Below are 15,696 nucleotides of genomic sequence, written 5' to 3'. Positions count from 1 at the left end.
GTTCAGACCAGCAGGGGGCGCTGTTTCCCGCCATTTTACCGTATTAAAAACACAATACATCTTGATTGGAGGATGAACAGTTTACACGTGGAGCCTGGTGTTTGTCTTATTGTGTCTGGGCTTTATTATCCAAAGTTACATTCTCGACACGTTTTGTCCAATAACATTAAACTCTTGCTGCGGAAATAAAAACATTTAATTTTATTAAACAAGTATAAAAACATCATCAATGAGGTTAATAGAAATCTAATTAGACAGCTGATTCACTCAAAGTCCCTACTGGAACATCAGAGGAGCATATACATAATATATATATATATATATATATATATATATATATATATATATATATATATACATAATATATATATATATATATATATATATATATATATATATATATATATATATACATAATATATATATATATATATATATATATATATACATAATATATATATATATATATACATAATATATATATATATATATATATATATATATATATATATATATATATATACATAATATATATATATATATATATATATATATATATATAAAAAACGGATGTTAAAATAATTGGATGGCATTTTGTATCTAATTAGCAGTGATGGGACCATGATACCACAACAATCCCTCATTCAAACACACAATACCATCAAGATTCCTGTTTAACGGAGTTGAAGAAGGCGTTGAGGGAGAGCTGTCTGCTGCTGCTGTTCACTGCACTCAGTTTTGTTTTTTTTGAGGTCTGTTGATTCTTGTTATTCTTTGTGCCGGTGTGCTTCTGCCTTTTCCCACCCTAAGAGAGACAAATGACAAAAGGTGGAATCTGCTATTAATATAGGATTATAGAATAAGATACATACTGTATACACACACACACACAAACAGAGGTATATTCACCTTGGAGGTTTGCTCCTTTTGACTGTCCACAGAGTCACAAAGCTTCACGATCTGCAGGAGAATCAACACATCGATCTCATTCATTCAGGCTACACAAGAGCAAATGTGGACGCTCACTCGCTGCTGCTGCTGTCACGACTTTCTGAAACAAACTCAACTGTCCTTCACATGCTCTGAAACTCTGAGTAAAAGTGAAGAAAGGAGCACTTTTTAAACCATTAAAGGGGGAAACTTGAACTTAAAAGCGCTGAAATCCTGTGATGTGACACGGGGGAGCTATATAAGTGTCTCTACACACCAGAAACACATGAAGTCAAGTTTACTGCTTTCTGTCGACCCTTGGTGCTGCAGGTACTGCTAACCTCAGGTACACAGCAGGGCTTCACACACCCGCTGTGTAAACAACATAAATACCTTTTTCAGTCCTGTGGACACAGCGGCTTCCTGAAGAGCGGACCCGGTGAGCCACTGTGCATTTGCAGTCGGCGTTTGTGCGTCAGCGTCCGTCAAACGCACACTGTGAACCACGTACGTCTGGTGGATGTGGGAGAAGATGTGAACCACCTGCAGACAGACAATCCATCAGTGCAGAAAGAGGCTATTCGCATATTAAAAGTGTGCATGATAGATTGGCGGTTGATGTCAAGCTTACCTCCCCCACATACTGGAAGAGGCTTTCTGTCAGATGGGTTCCCAGTAACCCGCTGATCTGAGCACACAGAGCCCTCTTCTCTGTCATCTCGGAGCGCTTCTCCCCCTGCAGAAGACTCGGAAACTCCCACAAGCCTGCCAGCAAACCTGTCAGTACACAGGCTGTTTAATAAAAAGATACAATCTCATTTCACTACTTTGTATACTGCTGGGTAGCTTGTGAATGTCCCCCCCTGGGGATCAATAAAGTGTATTTGAGGATGTATTTATATTATCAATCTGAATCTGTAGAGTAACTAGAATCAAACAATCAAATAAGTGTAGTAGAGTAAAAGTACAATATTTGCCTCTGAATTGTAGAACGTAAAATAAAATGGAAATATTCAAGTAGAGTACAAGTACCTCATAATTGTATGTTAAGTTACTGTGAGGAACTGGTTGTGAAATAGTCTCAATGTATTACTGATGCCTCTACACAACATACAAAGTTCCTCGTAGTACCTTTAAGTACAGTACTTGAGTAAACAGCTTAGTTACTTTCCACCACTGCGTTTCTGGATTTAGAATTTCTTTAAAGTTTGTCTGACTTTGAGTAAAACTACAATGCAAATTATATTATATTAAATATATGCCAAAATAAACGCTGATGGAAATAAAGTAACAGCTGAAGAGTGATTAACGTCTACCTGAGTCATGGACCTACGGTTTGCTGCTCACATCCACCATTTTCTCAGCGATTCAAATAGTAAAATGAAAACAAATCTGATAATCAGGCTAGAGACAGTGGTGGGACACGCTGCGGGCACAGACCTTTGTTTGGCCTCTGTGTGAGCAGGTACTCGTCCTCTCCCTCCTCTCCAGGTCTGACCACCACACAGGTCAGGGTTCGCTCCACGCGAGGCGGCTTCTTCGCCGGCTTTCTGGGGAAGTTCTGAACACCCAACTCGTCGTCCCAGGGCTCCGAGGGACACAGGGGACACGTGTCGCTGTTCACTGAGGGAGAAGACAAAGTACTTTAATATAACACCGTGAGCTCTGAGGGAGAGAAGAGAGCTCAGGACACTTACTACAGTCTTCTATGTCGGGCAGGGTGGACGACTTCCTGTCCAGCTTCCCCAAGAGCTTCCTGGAGTTTTTCTCTTGTTTAACATGAACCTGCACATTCACACACTGTATCAACGTCATGTGGACAAATCCCAAACTTTCAAAGCATTAATAATCTATTTCAGCACTTCTACATTTCCAAAACGAAGCACATGGGATCCTTTTACCTTGTGAAAAGAGTGGCAGTGAGAGTGTACGGGACACTGGCTGCACAGTGGTGCTTTAGGGGTACAGACTCGTGCTCCCAGCTCCATCATGGCTTGGTTGAAGTCCCCGGGTCTCTCAGGGTCCACCAGTCTATTGGCTTGACTCCTGAAACAGAGCAGAAAAAATTAAAAAGCTGGAATCACAGCATACATATTTTAGCAATTCATCCCTCCTGAAATCACTTTAATACAATTTACAAATACTGACTTGGGTTTTAAATATGTTTTTTTTCCTGCACATTGATCACATAAAAAGATGACATTCATTTTCCAAGATCATAATTTGACTCGTCCCAAATCCAGTTTTCTGTTTTATATTTTTGAGGAACAATCATCAGGTTTTTTTTTTACATCTAAATATCTTCAAGCTAATCAAATCTTTGAACTGTTGCCTGGAATCATCTGAGACAACACACATGAATCATTCTGTGTAGACTAAACAAAGCTGTCCTAGCCAGACAGACTTTGAACAGGACACCACTGATTACAGTCTGTTTATAAAAGCCAAGGAAAACTGTAAGCACAGTTCATAATCGACCAGTGCAGAGGTGTGTTTGAGTGTCGGGACAGACATTGAAGTTTATTGCATGTAGAGCATACAAAGCAAGAAAAATCAACAACATCACAGTAACATTCATAGATGTTAAGGTAGGAGCTGGGATCAAAATCATTGATGGTAAGACGTTCGATCTCACCAAAGAGCCTCCGTCACTGCAGGACTTGTGCTGTCAGCTCCGATGGCCCTCAGGCGACACAGCACCCGAATCACATTGCCATCCACCGCTCCGGTAACCTAAGCAACAGAGATCTTTTCGGTCATAAACGAGGCAGCAAAGCTATCAACTGTGGCCTACGAGGTTTTTCCTCTGGTCCATAGAAACACACCTGACCAAGAGCAATGGAGCCCACAGCTGCAGCCGTGTAGCGTCCCACTCCAGGCAGCTGTTTCAGCAGGCCGTCCACTGTGCGAGGCATCTGTCCCCGAAGCTCCGACACCACCTACAACACACCAGTGAGACAATCGACAACCTGCCCCCATATTTCATAATGGACGACATAATTGTTCTTGACATGAAACCATTCAGTCAGAGCAGATTTACTAAACACAACACAAACCTTTTGAGCCCCTTCATGCAGTCTTTTCCCTCTGGAGTAGTAGCCAAGACCCGCCCACATCTGGTTCACTTCCTACACATTGAATGAAATCAATAAATTAAGTTTGAAATCAATACTTTTTTTTTTTTTTTTTAAATCACCATCGTCTTCAGGGGCCGCTCCTTTAGTCATCACCTCTAGCGTCGCAGCAGCAAGATCCTGCAGCGTGGGCCACCGCTGGGACACAAGTGAAGAGAGAGTTTAAATTACACAAAATGAAATGAATGTACAGTTAATGTATCACGAGGACTCCAGTCAGTGTAATGAACAACACCTACCTTCATCCATTTGTTGTAATAGTCTATTACTGTGGCAACTTGGGTCTGTTGCAGCATGATTTCTGAAACCCAGACTAAAATTAAAAAAAAAGAGAGAAAACGGTCTTATAAGGAGTGTTGTCAGCTGTTTAATACGAGTCATTCTGACAGGAAACCATCGTCTTACCTGCATATGTCCTGATGTTGAGGTCTGACTCTGTCACAGCCTGTAAAAGAAACACACGGAGACAGACGGTTAGAGAAGTCTGCATTGTTTTTGCATGTGTCTAAACAAAGGCAGGGCAATATAGCTTGATATGAGGATTACTGATCAACATTTTGCTATATTTGGGCATTTTAGAATGACCATATTGAATGATGTATTTTATTATTCAGTAATCATAAAATGAAACATTGAAGTAACTGTAAAGAATGTGTGCCGACAATCAGATGAGAATAAGGGCTTTAAAACAGCCATGGCATAACAGGAAAGGCTTTAAAGGGATACTTCTGTTTTTTGCATTGGGGTTGTAAGAGGTACTTATCCATAGTCAGAGTATTACCTACAGTAGATGGCAGTCTGCACCCCCCTAGTTTGGGGAAACAGACTGGAATACAGGAATACCGGCACAAGGAGCAAAGCAATAAACTGCTGTGGACGGGGGCAGCAGCAAAATGTATACGAGCGTACGCTTTATTTAGAAATGTTTTCCCTTTACGTTGCCGCCAGACGACAGCACTATGCTCACTTTGAAGGCAAAGACTCCTTCGACAAAAACAGTCATTTTAAATCGCAGAACACCAAAGTTGCTGGTCTTCCGTTGCCTCAATCGGTTAGTTTGTTTGTGTTGATGTGAAGGATTAGTTCAGATTCACCAAAGTCACACTATAACAGAAACAAACCGATTGAGGCAGCAGTCTGGTTGCTTTGGAGAGAGCATAGATGGATATAAGGTGGCTGGAATACAATTTGCTGCTGCCACTCGTCCAAAGCAGTACATTGCTTTGCTCCTGGTACTCCTGTCTGTTTCTTCAAACTGGAGGTGTGTCGACCATCTACAGCAGTTAATACACTGACTATACATAAGTGCCTCATACAAAACCACTTCAAAAATCTGAACTATCCCTTTAATAGGTCAGTCAAACAGTCAAATACTGTCAGATATCATCTTTAAGAATATATATATTAATTTAATTTACAGTGGCTATGTAATCCCAGTTTGTTGTTTTACTTTTAGGATTTGTATAGTGATGAGATTAAAAAAAATAAAATAAAACCATGAAATTAGGTGTGATGGAAATCTTAGCGATAAATCTTCATTGTCAAATAAAAAAGTCGGTTTCATATACGCTGTAATATCAACATCTCTGAACCAAACTCTCTACAACACCTCCTGTACTTTCATAATGATGCATAGTTAAAATGTGTCTCTCACAACCAAATACGGGTATTAAAAAAAAAAGACAAACTTTCTTGTCAAAACCAGTGGAAGAAATGTTTCTCCTCTTTACCAGAGTCCTCCATGGCAGCTCCCTCTTCTCCTGGTCGTACCAGCTGAGGAGCCGAGAGCGCAGCAGCACAACATCAGCAGGAGCATGGAAGATGTGGTACGTGGACGATGGTGAGGAGGCACTCGTGGTTTCTTCTGGAGGACCAAAAACATAATTCTCAATCAAACTAAACGTACTTTTAACAAGGCAAATTCCACTGATGTTAAAGCAATAAAACAACATGAGAACATCAAAAGATTAGGTGATTATGACACCATTTGACGTGTCATTTTTCACAACTGCTTAATAAGTCAGAGATCATTTAAATATATATTAGAATTTATTCCCTGCAAAAATGCGTACAATTTAACATCAATACTCCACAGGACTAATGTGGTCATTTCTGAAGCTATACACTGCATTACTTAATAGAAAACCTTTCTGACTTTCAAAATAAAATGCAGAAATGTGTGATGTGTGCAAATTTAATCTGAGGGTTCAAAAGTGAAATTAGTTCTTACATAAATCTCATGCAGACTGACATCGACAGACAAACATATTGTGCTGGTTCATATTCGAGAACATGTTAAAGTGGATAGATTAGCTAACGTTACCCAAAATGTTTTGTCTTTTAGTACAAGTTAAATTACATAAACATGCTACCTGCCTTCTTTCACAGCTTTCTTTGACCTCTTCTGCTTTGGTTTTGCTGATTCTACCACCTCCAGTCCGGCTCTCTTTCCTTTAAGCATCGCTGAACGCAACCGGCTCATTTTCAAACTCTGCATGAAGCGACTTATTTCATTTCTTTGCGAACAGCACGAGCGCACTTGTTTACTTCACGGATTCATTTTGGCTCCCGCCACGTTCAAAGACGGACGGACGCTGCTCGTCCAATCCGCTGAGAGGACACAGCGGAAGTGAAGTGTACGTCATCTCCGGTGGGAGGGTCGAAATAAAATTTACGTAAAGGCGGTCTGTGTGGTTGTGTTATTGATTATCATTATCATTACGACTGGATTAGAAGACATTTATTTTATTATAGTGCATATTAAAAATAAACAAAAGTAAATTGTCATGAAAAAGTGTAAAATAATAATAACAGTTGGTGTAATTAGTGTAAAATATGGACATATAGACAGTTACAGAGATAATTTTTTTATAATGAGATAACATGTTAAGTCCAAATTGATCACCTTTTTTAAAAAAAATACACAAATGAAAAAAGGTAGACAGCTAATCAGAAAATTAAAAAAATGTAAACTGTAAACCAACTAAATCGTATTCATTTGCATCATTAAAATGGTTTGTCCTTCTTTTCAGCCTTCAGAGTTGTCACTATCTCAAACTAGAATTCAAAGATTGACAAGAAAAAACAAACAAACAATTATTCTCACATAATACAGGCAACCTATGAAAAAAACAACGTTTAACCAGCCTAAACATGCCTTACCTTCAGTTATGTTAACCTTGTTCGTGAGCAGGATTTCTGCTTGAATTTCATCCATATTCATGTACAAAGTGTCAGCTTGGTGCTGTAGAAAGACGGGGATTGAATCTGTTAGTAGAGCCTTCTACAAGCTTTCACATTGACCTTTTAACTGAAGCTATCATATCATTTAAGAAGTTATTAAAGCTTACCATAAAGGCTGCAAACAGTGTGCTGCCGATGCCTCTCTGCACATGTTCCTCAATAACCGGGTATGAGCGGACAAAGTGCTGGGCAGAGATGAAAGTATGTATGAAAGAGTGTGTGTGTGTGTGTGTGTGTGTGTGTGTGTGTGTGTCTGTGTGTGTGTGTATGTACAGTGTCTGAAAGCAGGTATGTAGGCCTACCTCCAAGGCCAGACTGGCTTGTATTTGGGCATCAGCGTGTTCTCTGTTGCCCATAGCGTACAGAAGATGTTGGATCACTCCGAGAGAGAGGAGCTCATGAGAAACCTCCTGACTGTCTTTGGCCAGCAAGCTTCAACACATTCAACACCATCAAAACATATCCTCACTGTATGACAACTGCCAAAAAACTATTACACTGAGATCAATAAAGCAATATTAATTAAATATATCTCTTAGATTTAGTCTTTTTTACATATCACGTGATAAAAACATTACATTATTCTTACCATTTTTGTTGTGTAATAAAACATTCATTACATGTATAGTTATAATGGACGACTATTACATACCGTATAGTTTTAGCTGCGGCAGCTTGTTGCACGAACTCAGGCAGAGATCCAGTCATCTTGATCCTCTCAGATTCTGATGGGATTGTATGAATCAACTAACTATGTTATGGTTTCTTGTTAATGTGACAAATGTGGTCACATTAACAAGAAACCATATCAAAAATGGACTAAATGCTAGCATACCAATAGGTGGGTTTTGGGTTGGTGGAAAATTACATGTTTTATTCAGAAATTGCAGGAATATTAGCATAACTTGGGTGTTCCAAAAGGATATTAGAATAGTACATTTTTAGAAAAACAACACACTTATAGACTAAAGTATCACCGTTCATATGCATGTGGTGCTGCACTTCTTCTTTCGTGGGCCTCAGCAGAACCACCAGTCCATTGAGCAGCAGCGGCCTCACATCGTAACGCCTCAGGTCTAAGATCAGATTTATAGCTGCCAGAGAGAGAGAAGAGTGTTAGACAAGATATTACAAGGTGCTTATTTATGACAGGATAGATAATTTTCAGCCATTGCCACAATGACTGCGGTTTTTTAATGTCATTTTAAAGAAAGTTACACCATACAAACCCCCCCCCCCCCCCCAAAAAAAAAAATAAATAAATAAAATCATCAGCCACAGTAAAGGCTGTGTTTTTTAACATTTTTTCAGCTTACCTCCATCCTGAACCTCCAGATGCAGGGACCTGAGCATATTCAGCAGAGGTTCCACAATGCTGTGATGGGCTGTTTTCATGTTGGACTGTGAGAGAGGATAGTGGGAGAACTATTTCTACTCATATGTTCAATATAGATCACATTTTTGCCAAAAGATCCATTGTGTGAAAGAGCGAAGTTTGAGGGCACATGCATGCTCTGACAACGATGAAAACACAGGTTTGCTTTGATACATGGCTTGGTGTGTACCTGGACAGTGTGTAAGGTGTGCAGGGCCAGCTGCTGGGCCTTAGGGGAGGTACAAGTCATGAGAGCAATCAGACCTTTGTAGATTTGGTTTTGATATTTGGGGTTTCCATGGGAGAGGGACTCCAGGAGGGCCCAGGCTGTCTCTTGGGTTTCATCTGTGTTTGACTGAGCCAGGCACTCTGCTATGGCTTTCACACCTGCAAGAATGTAACAAAATAGAGCAAAACTGACATGGCTCGCATAGTGCTGCACTGATCATCCAAATGGTTAATAGAAAAATACTAGTTTTATCTTATCTGCATGTCAGGTATAAACAGAGCTAAAAACAAACAAACAGCTACTGCGGTACTGTATGGAGAAGTTTGTATTTCCAGGAAAACTCCTTAAAATGTACCAATAGTGAACATGTAAGTAGACATAAAGATATTAGATTGCGACTGTAAGCATAAAATCTGAAAACCCACACAGTAATGTTATTTTTGTTGTTAATTGCTTTGTTACGTGAATAAGAAAATGCAATAAAAAGGAAGTGTAAAAACATTGTTTATACCATGGCTTTCACAGATGATCTCTTTGTACTTGCGACCAGCATTAGAGACGGTGAGCAGAAGACGAAGGGCCTCTGTCTTCTCCTCCTCTTTGCTCTGAAAGTGGCCCAAGATGTCCAGGAGAGTGAGAACACCTCCATCCTCCAGGAACTCCATCAGGTACTGATCACTGAGGAACGTGAGAAAAGTGTGCCAAAGACAAAAACTGCATGATGAGTCACATATACAGTCCTATGTCAGATTATCATGCAGCATTTGTAGTCCACTTACTGGCTTGATGCAGAGAGGAAAATCCCAATCGCTTTAAGCTGCATTCCCAAGAACGTTCCAAACATGTATCTGAATATTAAGGACTAGATCTCAGTTCAGAGTCGATCCAGCACAGGAAGCAGAGGAAAGCCCACTCCCTACAGGGCTCAAAACTTTAAATGTACTTACGTATGCTTCAATTTCAGTCAAAATAAATGAAAAAGAAAAATATTTTAAAAAGATGATTAATATTTAGTCTAATATATGAGCCATTCTCATAAGTCCTGAGCAGATCCCCTACCTTATTCACCCTGTCACTATGCATTAAGATAACATCATAGTGTATGGAACCTAAAGCACAGTGTACAGAATAAATACACATTAATACGCATGTTTAGAACATGTATATATTGATAATATTAATAATAAATACACTGTTTATATAGGCCTTCTGTTCTTATGCAGGAACCATACGAAGGATACGTGAGTCTCATCCAGGTGGTGAGTCGAGCCAGAAAGAGGCTGGCCACCTGAGCAAACTCCAGCTCCAGCTCATAAAACGTCTTCCCTGTGTTTTGGGTCAGGAAGGTGTTCAACATGCGGCTCCGGACCCTCCTGTCACCACGGTCCCACTCTCGAAGAAAACCGAGCACTTTGCCGATGTTCGCTGGGTCTGCCTGTGTTGACATCGTGTCTCTTCCTGTCCTCCTCCTTCCTTTTATAGTTCCCTTGCTTCTGTCCACGTTGGCGAACTGAAGTTAAAACTATAGTCTGGAGTCCAGACTGTCGCTGCTCTACAAGTGGTTTGTTACAAAGCTATAACTAACCTAGAAACTGAAATTCTGTCCTCAAAAGTAGTTATTTTTCAGAGCTTGATTTGCTCCTTGCCCTCTCCCTGTAGCTTTGTTTATAGCGGCTGCTTAGCAACGCCCTCACACTCTCCTGCTGGGTGGCTTAAGTATTGATGGGGACTGAAATCATCTATTTTTAAAGTATACTCATACTTATTTAAGTATTTTCTTTCCAAATTTCAATTGTTAATGTAGCCTGCATTATTTGTTCTGTAAGGAATAAAGGAGTAAGTAGCATATAACTTCATAGATATGCTTTATTTATTTATCATTATTTATTGATCTATTTTAGTTAGTTCATTAATATTATTCTATTTCATTGCATATATTGTGCATTTTTATACTTTTTTTTTTACTCTGTTACTTTGATTGCTTAAATATATTTTTGCTGCTGTCGTGAACAAATTTCCCCTTGCGGGATGAATAAAGTATCTATCCATCTATCTATCTTATCTCACCTTCCAGCGCATCTTATACAATATTCAAATGCAGTGGTGGAAGAAGTAACCTTACTGAGATTAAAAGTACAAATACAATAGCCTAGAAATACTCTTTTACAAGTAAAAGTATTATTGATATAATTGATTTAGTATTATTGATTCATGCTTTAATGCAGTTGGTAAAGGTTGCTTATTTATTTTAGCTACGTATATATAGTGCTGGGTAGCTTGTGACTTTCACAAGCGATCAATAAAATGTATTGTTAATCTGAGTCTGCAAAGTAGCTAGTAACTAAAGTTATAAAATAAATGTAAAAAGTACAATATTTGGCTCTGAATTATAGTGGAATAGTATAAAGTAGCAGCAAATGGAAATGAGTAAAGTAAAGATGAAACCTTCAATTGGTACATTATTACTTTCCACCACTGCACATCAATATATATTTTCTGGATGGACAGATGGACAGGTACAGACTGACAGGTAGCATCAGATTTCAACTATTTTCCTGAGAAACACCCCTTTTGTGGGTGGTGAGTCCTTGAAAATAGATGCTAATTGAGTTTCACTGTTCATTTCTTCATTGAGAGGCCTTTCTTCAGTTCACCTCGTTTTGAGTTCTGGTAAGTTCATTCCTATTTTAAAAAAAAAGATTAACTTGGTCACTATTTAACAAAAATTAGTGATGTTGCTTGTTTTCCTTCTTTCCCCAGTGCACTGCAATCAAAATGAAAGAAAATACTTTCTTATTATTCAGCATTCTTTTCGTCAGCTTGTCTGTTGGTGAGTAAATTGTTCTTATCATGTGGAGCTGTATAACATATGTTTACTGTTGTTTGTTTTACGTTTAATCCCAGTTTAGCAAATTTCCCTGCTGTGGGACCAATAAAGGATTATCTTATTTTATCTTACTTAAACAACAACTTTTGAATCTATCTTTAGAAACTATGAATGTTCACTGGCTTATCTTCTTGAGTGCATAAACGATATTCTCAATAGCAATAAAAGTGGAAGTAAGATACCTAAATCACTCATCATTTTGTAATAAATATTCACTGTATTTTCACAAAAATATTACTATTTTAATCACAGACATTAAGAATGCAACTGACACAATTTGGATCTATTCACTTTCAACTGGTTGTTGAGCCTTGTTGTGTAAATGAAAGTAGAGGAAATAATAGTTCATGAAGACAGACGTGTGTGTGTGTGTGTATATATATAATATATATATACTTTACATATATTATTGAGAGCTTTAGGCCATGTCCATACTACTGAGTCCACACAACGTTTCAGCCTTCGGTTTCGAAATGAGGTCCACAGGTGTTTCAGCCTTCGGTTTCGAAATGATCTCAGCCCACAGGCGTTTCAGCCTTCGGTTTCAAAATGATCTCTGTTCAGACGGACACGCCTGAAAACGAATATCACGTGACTCTTCACTTACACTGGGCATGCGCCAGATTGTTGTATTTTTTATAACTAAGCAACCAGAGCAATAAAGTAGTCTTTAATAATGAAAGGTCGTGTTTGATACTTAAGATCTTCTCTAAAATCTTACTCTATCAACTCAAACAGATACAGTTTGTGGAAAGTTTTAACTTAGTTACAGTGCTGCGGGTCTTGCTATCTCTCTCTCTCTCTCTCTCTCTCTCTCTCTCTCTCTCTCTCTCTCATCACATTTACTTTAAAATCAACACTTACACATAATCGTTTACTAGATTATGGGTCTATAAATGCGGTCAACACACGTCTCTCACTCGTTTCCTCGGTTTCGTTGTTGTCTGTTCTCACTTGTAGCTCTGCTGGTGGCTGAAGTCTCTGTCCTACTGGAGATTTGATGTAGCTTTAGTCTAAATATAAACCTGAGCTCATGTCCTTGTATAACAGACATGGTCTGCATGTCATCATTTTCTGTCTATTTTAATAACCAAACAAATGACACTAATTACATTTTCTTTAGGTGATAAGGAAGGTTCTGTTAGGCTGGCCGGTGGTCAATATAACTCTGAGGGCCGAGTGGAGATCTTTCATGCTGGAAGATGGGGGACTGTGTGCAACGATGCTTGGGACATAAATGACGCTGATGTAGTGTGTCGCCAGTTAGATTTCGCTGGAGCAGCAGAAGTTCTATCGTTTGGCGATGGTAATTCACAAACACTTCCGATGAAAACCTGTAACTTTTAATTTATACATTTTTTTTTGTGCAAGTGACTGTTTTTACTCTGTGATTGTTTTGTTTTTTTGTTAGGGCATGGCAACATCTGGATGGATGACTTAGACTGTAGTGGAACAGAGAAGAGCCTGCTCCAGTGTAACTTTCCTGGGTTGGGGATTCATAACTGTGGTCACGCTGAAGATGCTGGGGTTAGATGCCAAAATGGTAAGGCAACTGATGTTGAATCTAGTAGTATAGTTAGACGCAAATTTCTCTTCACAACAAATCCACTCACTGTGCCAATATTGATCTCCATTAGATCCATTAGAACCAGAACAACTCAACAGGGATCTAAGACAAGAGTATGATTTGGACCACAACGCAGTCCTCTCTCATCAGCTGGGGGAGCTGTTTGACAGTGGACGTGACTGTGACTTGAACATTACAGTGGCGGAGCACAACAACACCTTTGAGACGATCTGTGCTCACAGCCTCATCCTCTCGATGAATTCACTCCTCAAAACGTCACAGCCGGACTTCAGCAGCCTCAGCATTGAGGCCGCCTCTAACTGCAGTCAGCACGCCAACAACTTTGTCAGGTAAAAGCAAACTTGTGACTTTTAAACTGTCGCCTGCACTGTCATGTAAACCTGTACAACTCGCACTGAATAAGAATTAGCTGAAACATACTAATGAAAATGTTTAAATTTCAGATACGTCTACACAAGAAAGATCAAACTCAACCGATCTTCCGCCCATTGCATTCTCAAGATGGCATTCGACTGGGGACTGACAGAAGTTCAGAAAGAGGCTGCAAATCTTTTGAGACTGTTTCTTCCAGAGGATCCCACTTTCCAGACTCAGATCTCTTTCTATGAGTATGCAGTTCATGCGGGTGATGAGGCGCTACAGGAGGTTTGTCTTCGCTACCTTGCGTGGAACTGTGAGGCCCTGATCCATTCCCCAGTCTGGACGGATCTTGCATTTGATCTGGTCAAAGCTCTTCTGTCTCGCTCAGACCTTGTGGTGCATAATGAAACCGTCATCCTGAATGGACTGGAGAGATGGGCGGCTGCCCAAGACAACGCGACCATTCCTGAGATCCTTCTGAAGCTCATCCGTTTCCCACTGATACCAGTTGAGGACTTATACACACTTGACGGCTCACAGTACCATGCCAGCCAGTTGCAGGGGTTTCAGTTTAACGCTCTCCCCTACGCGACGCTGCTCAATGACCTGAGGGAGGGACAACATGTCTACACACCCAGGATTTACACTGGCACACCGTGGAGCTTCACCTTCAGCTACCACAAAGTCAAACCTTACAAGGATTTTGGGTTCTACAGTATTCATAGACAGCGCATCAATAGATTGACATCTGATTTCCAAACACCGGTTCATAACAGTGCCTTTTTTGCTTTTAGCAAAATGAGCTGGAAAACAAGGGTATACATCAGTGATGCAGATTGCTCAAGTGAAGGTATCACTTGTCCTTCTTTGCCAGCTGTAAGTTTGAAGGTTGAGGGAAAGAACAGCGATTTGCCCAGAGAGATGGAGAGACGCATTCGTCACAGCAATAGGCTCGTTGTTATGTGCGAAGGAAGTTACGTGTCCCACGTTCAGGAATTTAATGCTGGTGATGGTGAGAATCTTGTGTTTATTCCAAGCAGCAAAAAAGAAATCTATTCATGCCCCTCAAAGCTGTTCTCCTACCAGGTGGTGGTTCGTCCTCACTACTCAACAGATTAGTTTCTGTTTCCTCTGGGATCTCAAGGCACAGAGAATAGGGACAAGGATGATTTACACTCATGAATATCCTATATAACTTTAACTATAACAAGTGTTTTTCACCAAGCTCACACATATATAACTAAAGCTTGACCACATCAATAATCAAGGTGTTGAGAAGGATAGAGAAGTCAGTGAATGCATTGTATTAAACTTCATGAGATTCTGTCTGCACATTCTATATACTATAAAAAAAGAAAATAAACAAACTAAATTAAAAGATATGATAGATCAATTAAAATATATATTTCATTTAAATTTCACATTTTTAAGAAAACTTGTATATTTCTTTTTGGGGCATTTTTACAGTTATATTTGGTTTTTATATATCCTTTTCAAAATAAGATGAACTATGTAATTCTGCAGCATGACTGTATTATTATAAGTGATGAATAAAAAAATTTGAAAAGCTCTTTGTTGTCTTAGAATGAATGTATTTCATTAAAAGTATGAGCCCAGAAACTCGTTCGAGCTTTCATGTCTTCTGTTCTAAACACAGAAAATCATGTCAGAACCACAAACATATCCCAAGAACTTTAGAAACTCCAAGGTCTTGTAATCTGTGTGTCTGGACAGCCTGGAAACACTGAAGGTTGCAGTGACAAGCTTTCATCGCACAGGAGCTTCTCGTGTTGATTCACAATTATTTGATCACTGATGAGCAACTAGTTTGTCTTAAAGATAATACAAGTGTAAGACAGTCGTGGTGGAAGAAGTACTGAGATTGTTTACCTAAAAAGAAGTAGCAATACCATAGGTCAGAAATACTGTGTAATAAGTAAAAGTCCTGAA

General features: G+C 39.3%; 2 protein-coding genes across 2 annotated transcripts in view; one reads left to right on the top strand and one right to left on the bottom strand.

Moving 5' to 3' along the window:
• Window positions 1–573: 573 nt before the first annotated feature.
• Window positions 574–11,302, bottom strand: mutyh (mutY DNA glycosylase). Its single transcript, XM_068725895.1, has 25 exons — window positions 10,153–11,302; window positions 9,691–9,759; window positions 9,423–9,589; window positions 8,873–9,069; window positions 8,624–8,708; window positions 8,285–8,401; window positions 7,960–8,032; window positions 7,610–7,739; window positions 7,415–7,492; window positions 7,208–7,308; window positions 6,441–6,610; window positions 5,795–5,928; window positions 4,470–4,509; window positions 4,304–4,377; window positions 4,161–4,202; window positions 3,987–4,058; window positions 3,756–3,869; window positions 3,566–3,663; window positions 2,832–2,976; window positions 2,628–2,715; window positions 2,371–2,553; window positions 1,562–1,707; window positions 1,324–1,473; window positions 910–960; window positions 574–805 (listed from the first exon to the last, which is right to left on the bottom strand). The coding sequence occupies exons 1-25, from the start codon at window positions 10,356–10,358 to the stop codon at window positions 662–664; spliced, it is 2,874 nt and encodes a 957-aa protein (XP_068581996.1). The 5' UTR covers window positions 10,359–11,302; the 3' UTR covers window positions 574–661.
• A 231-nt stretch (window positions 11,303–11,533) lies between these two features.
• LOC137884194 (deleted in malignant brain tumors 1 protein-like) overlaps window positions 11,534–15,696 on the top strand; it is a 23,016-nt gene continuing 18,853 nt past the window's right edge. The window contains 7 exon segments of the mRNA XM_068725894.1: window positions 11,534–11,581; window positions 11,672–11,741; window positions 12,922–13,104; window positions 13,210–13,341; window positions 13,436–13,715; window positions 13,830–14,864; window positions 15,481–15,502. Coding sequence (XP_068581995.1) covers window positions 11,687–11,741; window positions 12,922–13,104; window positions 13,210–13,341; window positions 13,436–13,715; window positions 13,830–14,864; window positions 15,481–15,502 — 1,707 coding nt within the window. The 5' untranslated portion in view covers window positions 11,534–11,581; window positions 11,672–11,686.

Source organism: Cebidichthys violaceus, unplaced genomic scaffold (assembly GCF_023349555.1).
Source record: "Cebidichthys violaceus isolate CVI_PGR_0920_01 unplaced genomic scaffold, fCebVio1.0.p SCAF_37, whole genome shotgun sequence".
In the NCBI taxonomy this organism is placed as follows: Eukaryota; Metazoa; Chordata; class Actinopteri; order Perciformes; family Stichaeidae; genus Cebidichthys; species Cebidichthys violaceus.
Note: the sequence above shows the minus strand (reverse complement) of the source record. Positions and strands in the feature narration are given on the sequence as shown.

What these genes read in the sequence shown, in the direction of transcription:
- mutyh (XM_068725895.1), bottom strand. Translation starts at nt 10,358, where the DNA reads ATGTCAACACAGGCAGACCCAGCGAACATCGGCAAAGTGCTCGGTTTT. An exon ending in GCAGTGACGGAGGCTCTTTG is followed by an intron (nt 2,977 to 3,565) that starts GTGAGATCGAAC and finishes GCTCTGTTTCAG; the next exon opens with GAGTCAAGCCAATAGACTGG. An exon ending in CACACAGAGGCCAAACAAAG is followed by an intron (nt 1,708 to 2,370) that starts GTCTGTGCCCGC and finishes GTGTACTGACAG; the next exon opens with GTTTGCTGGCAGGCTTGTGG.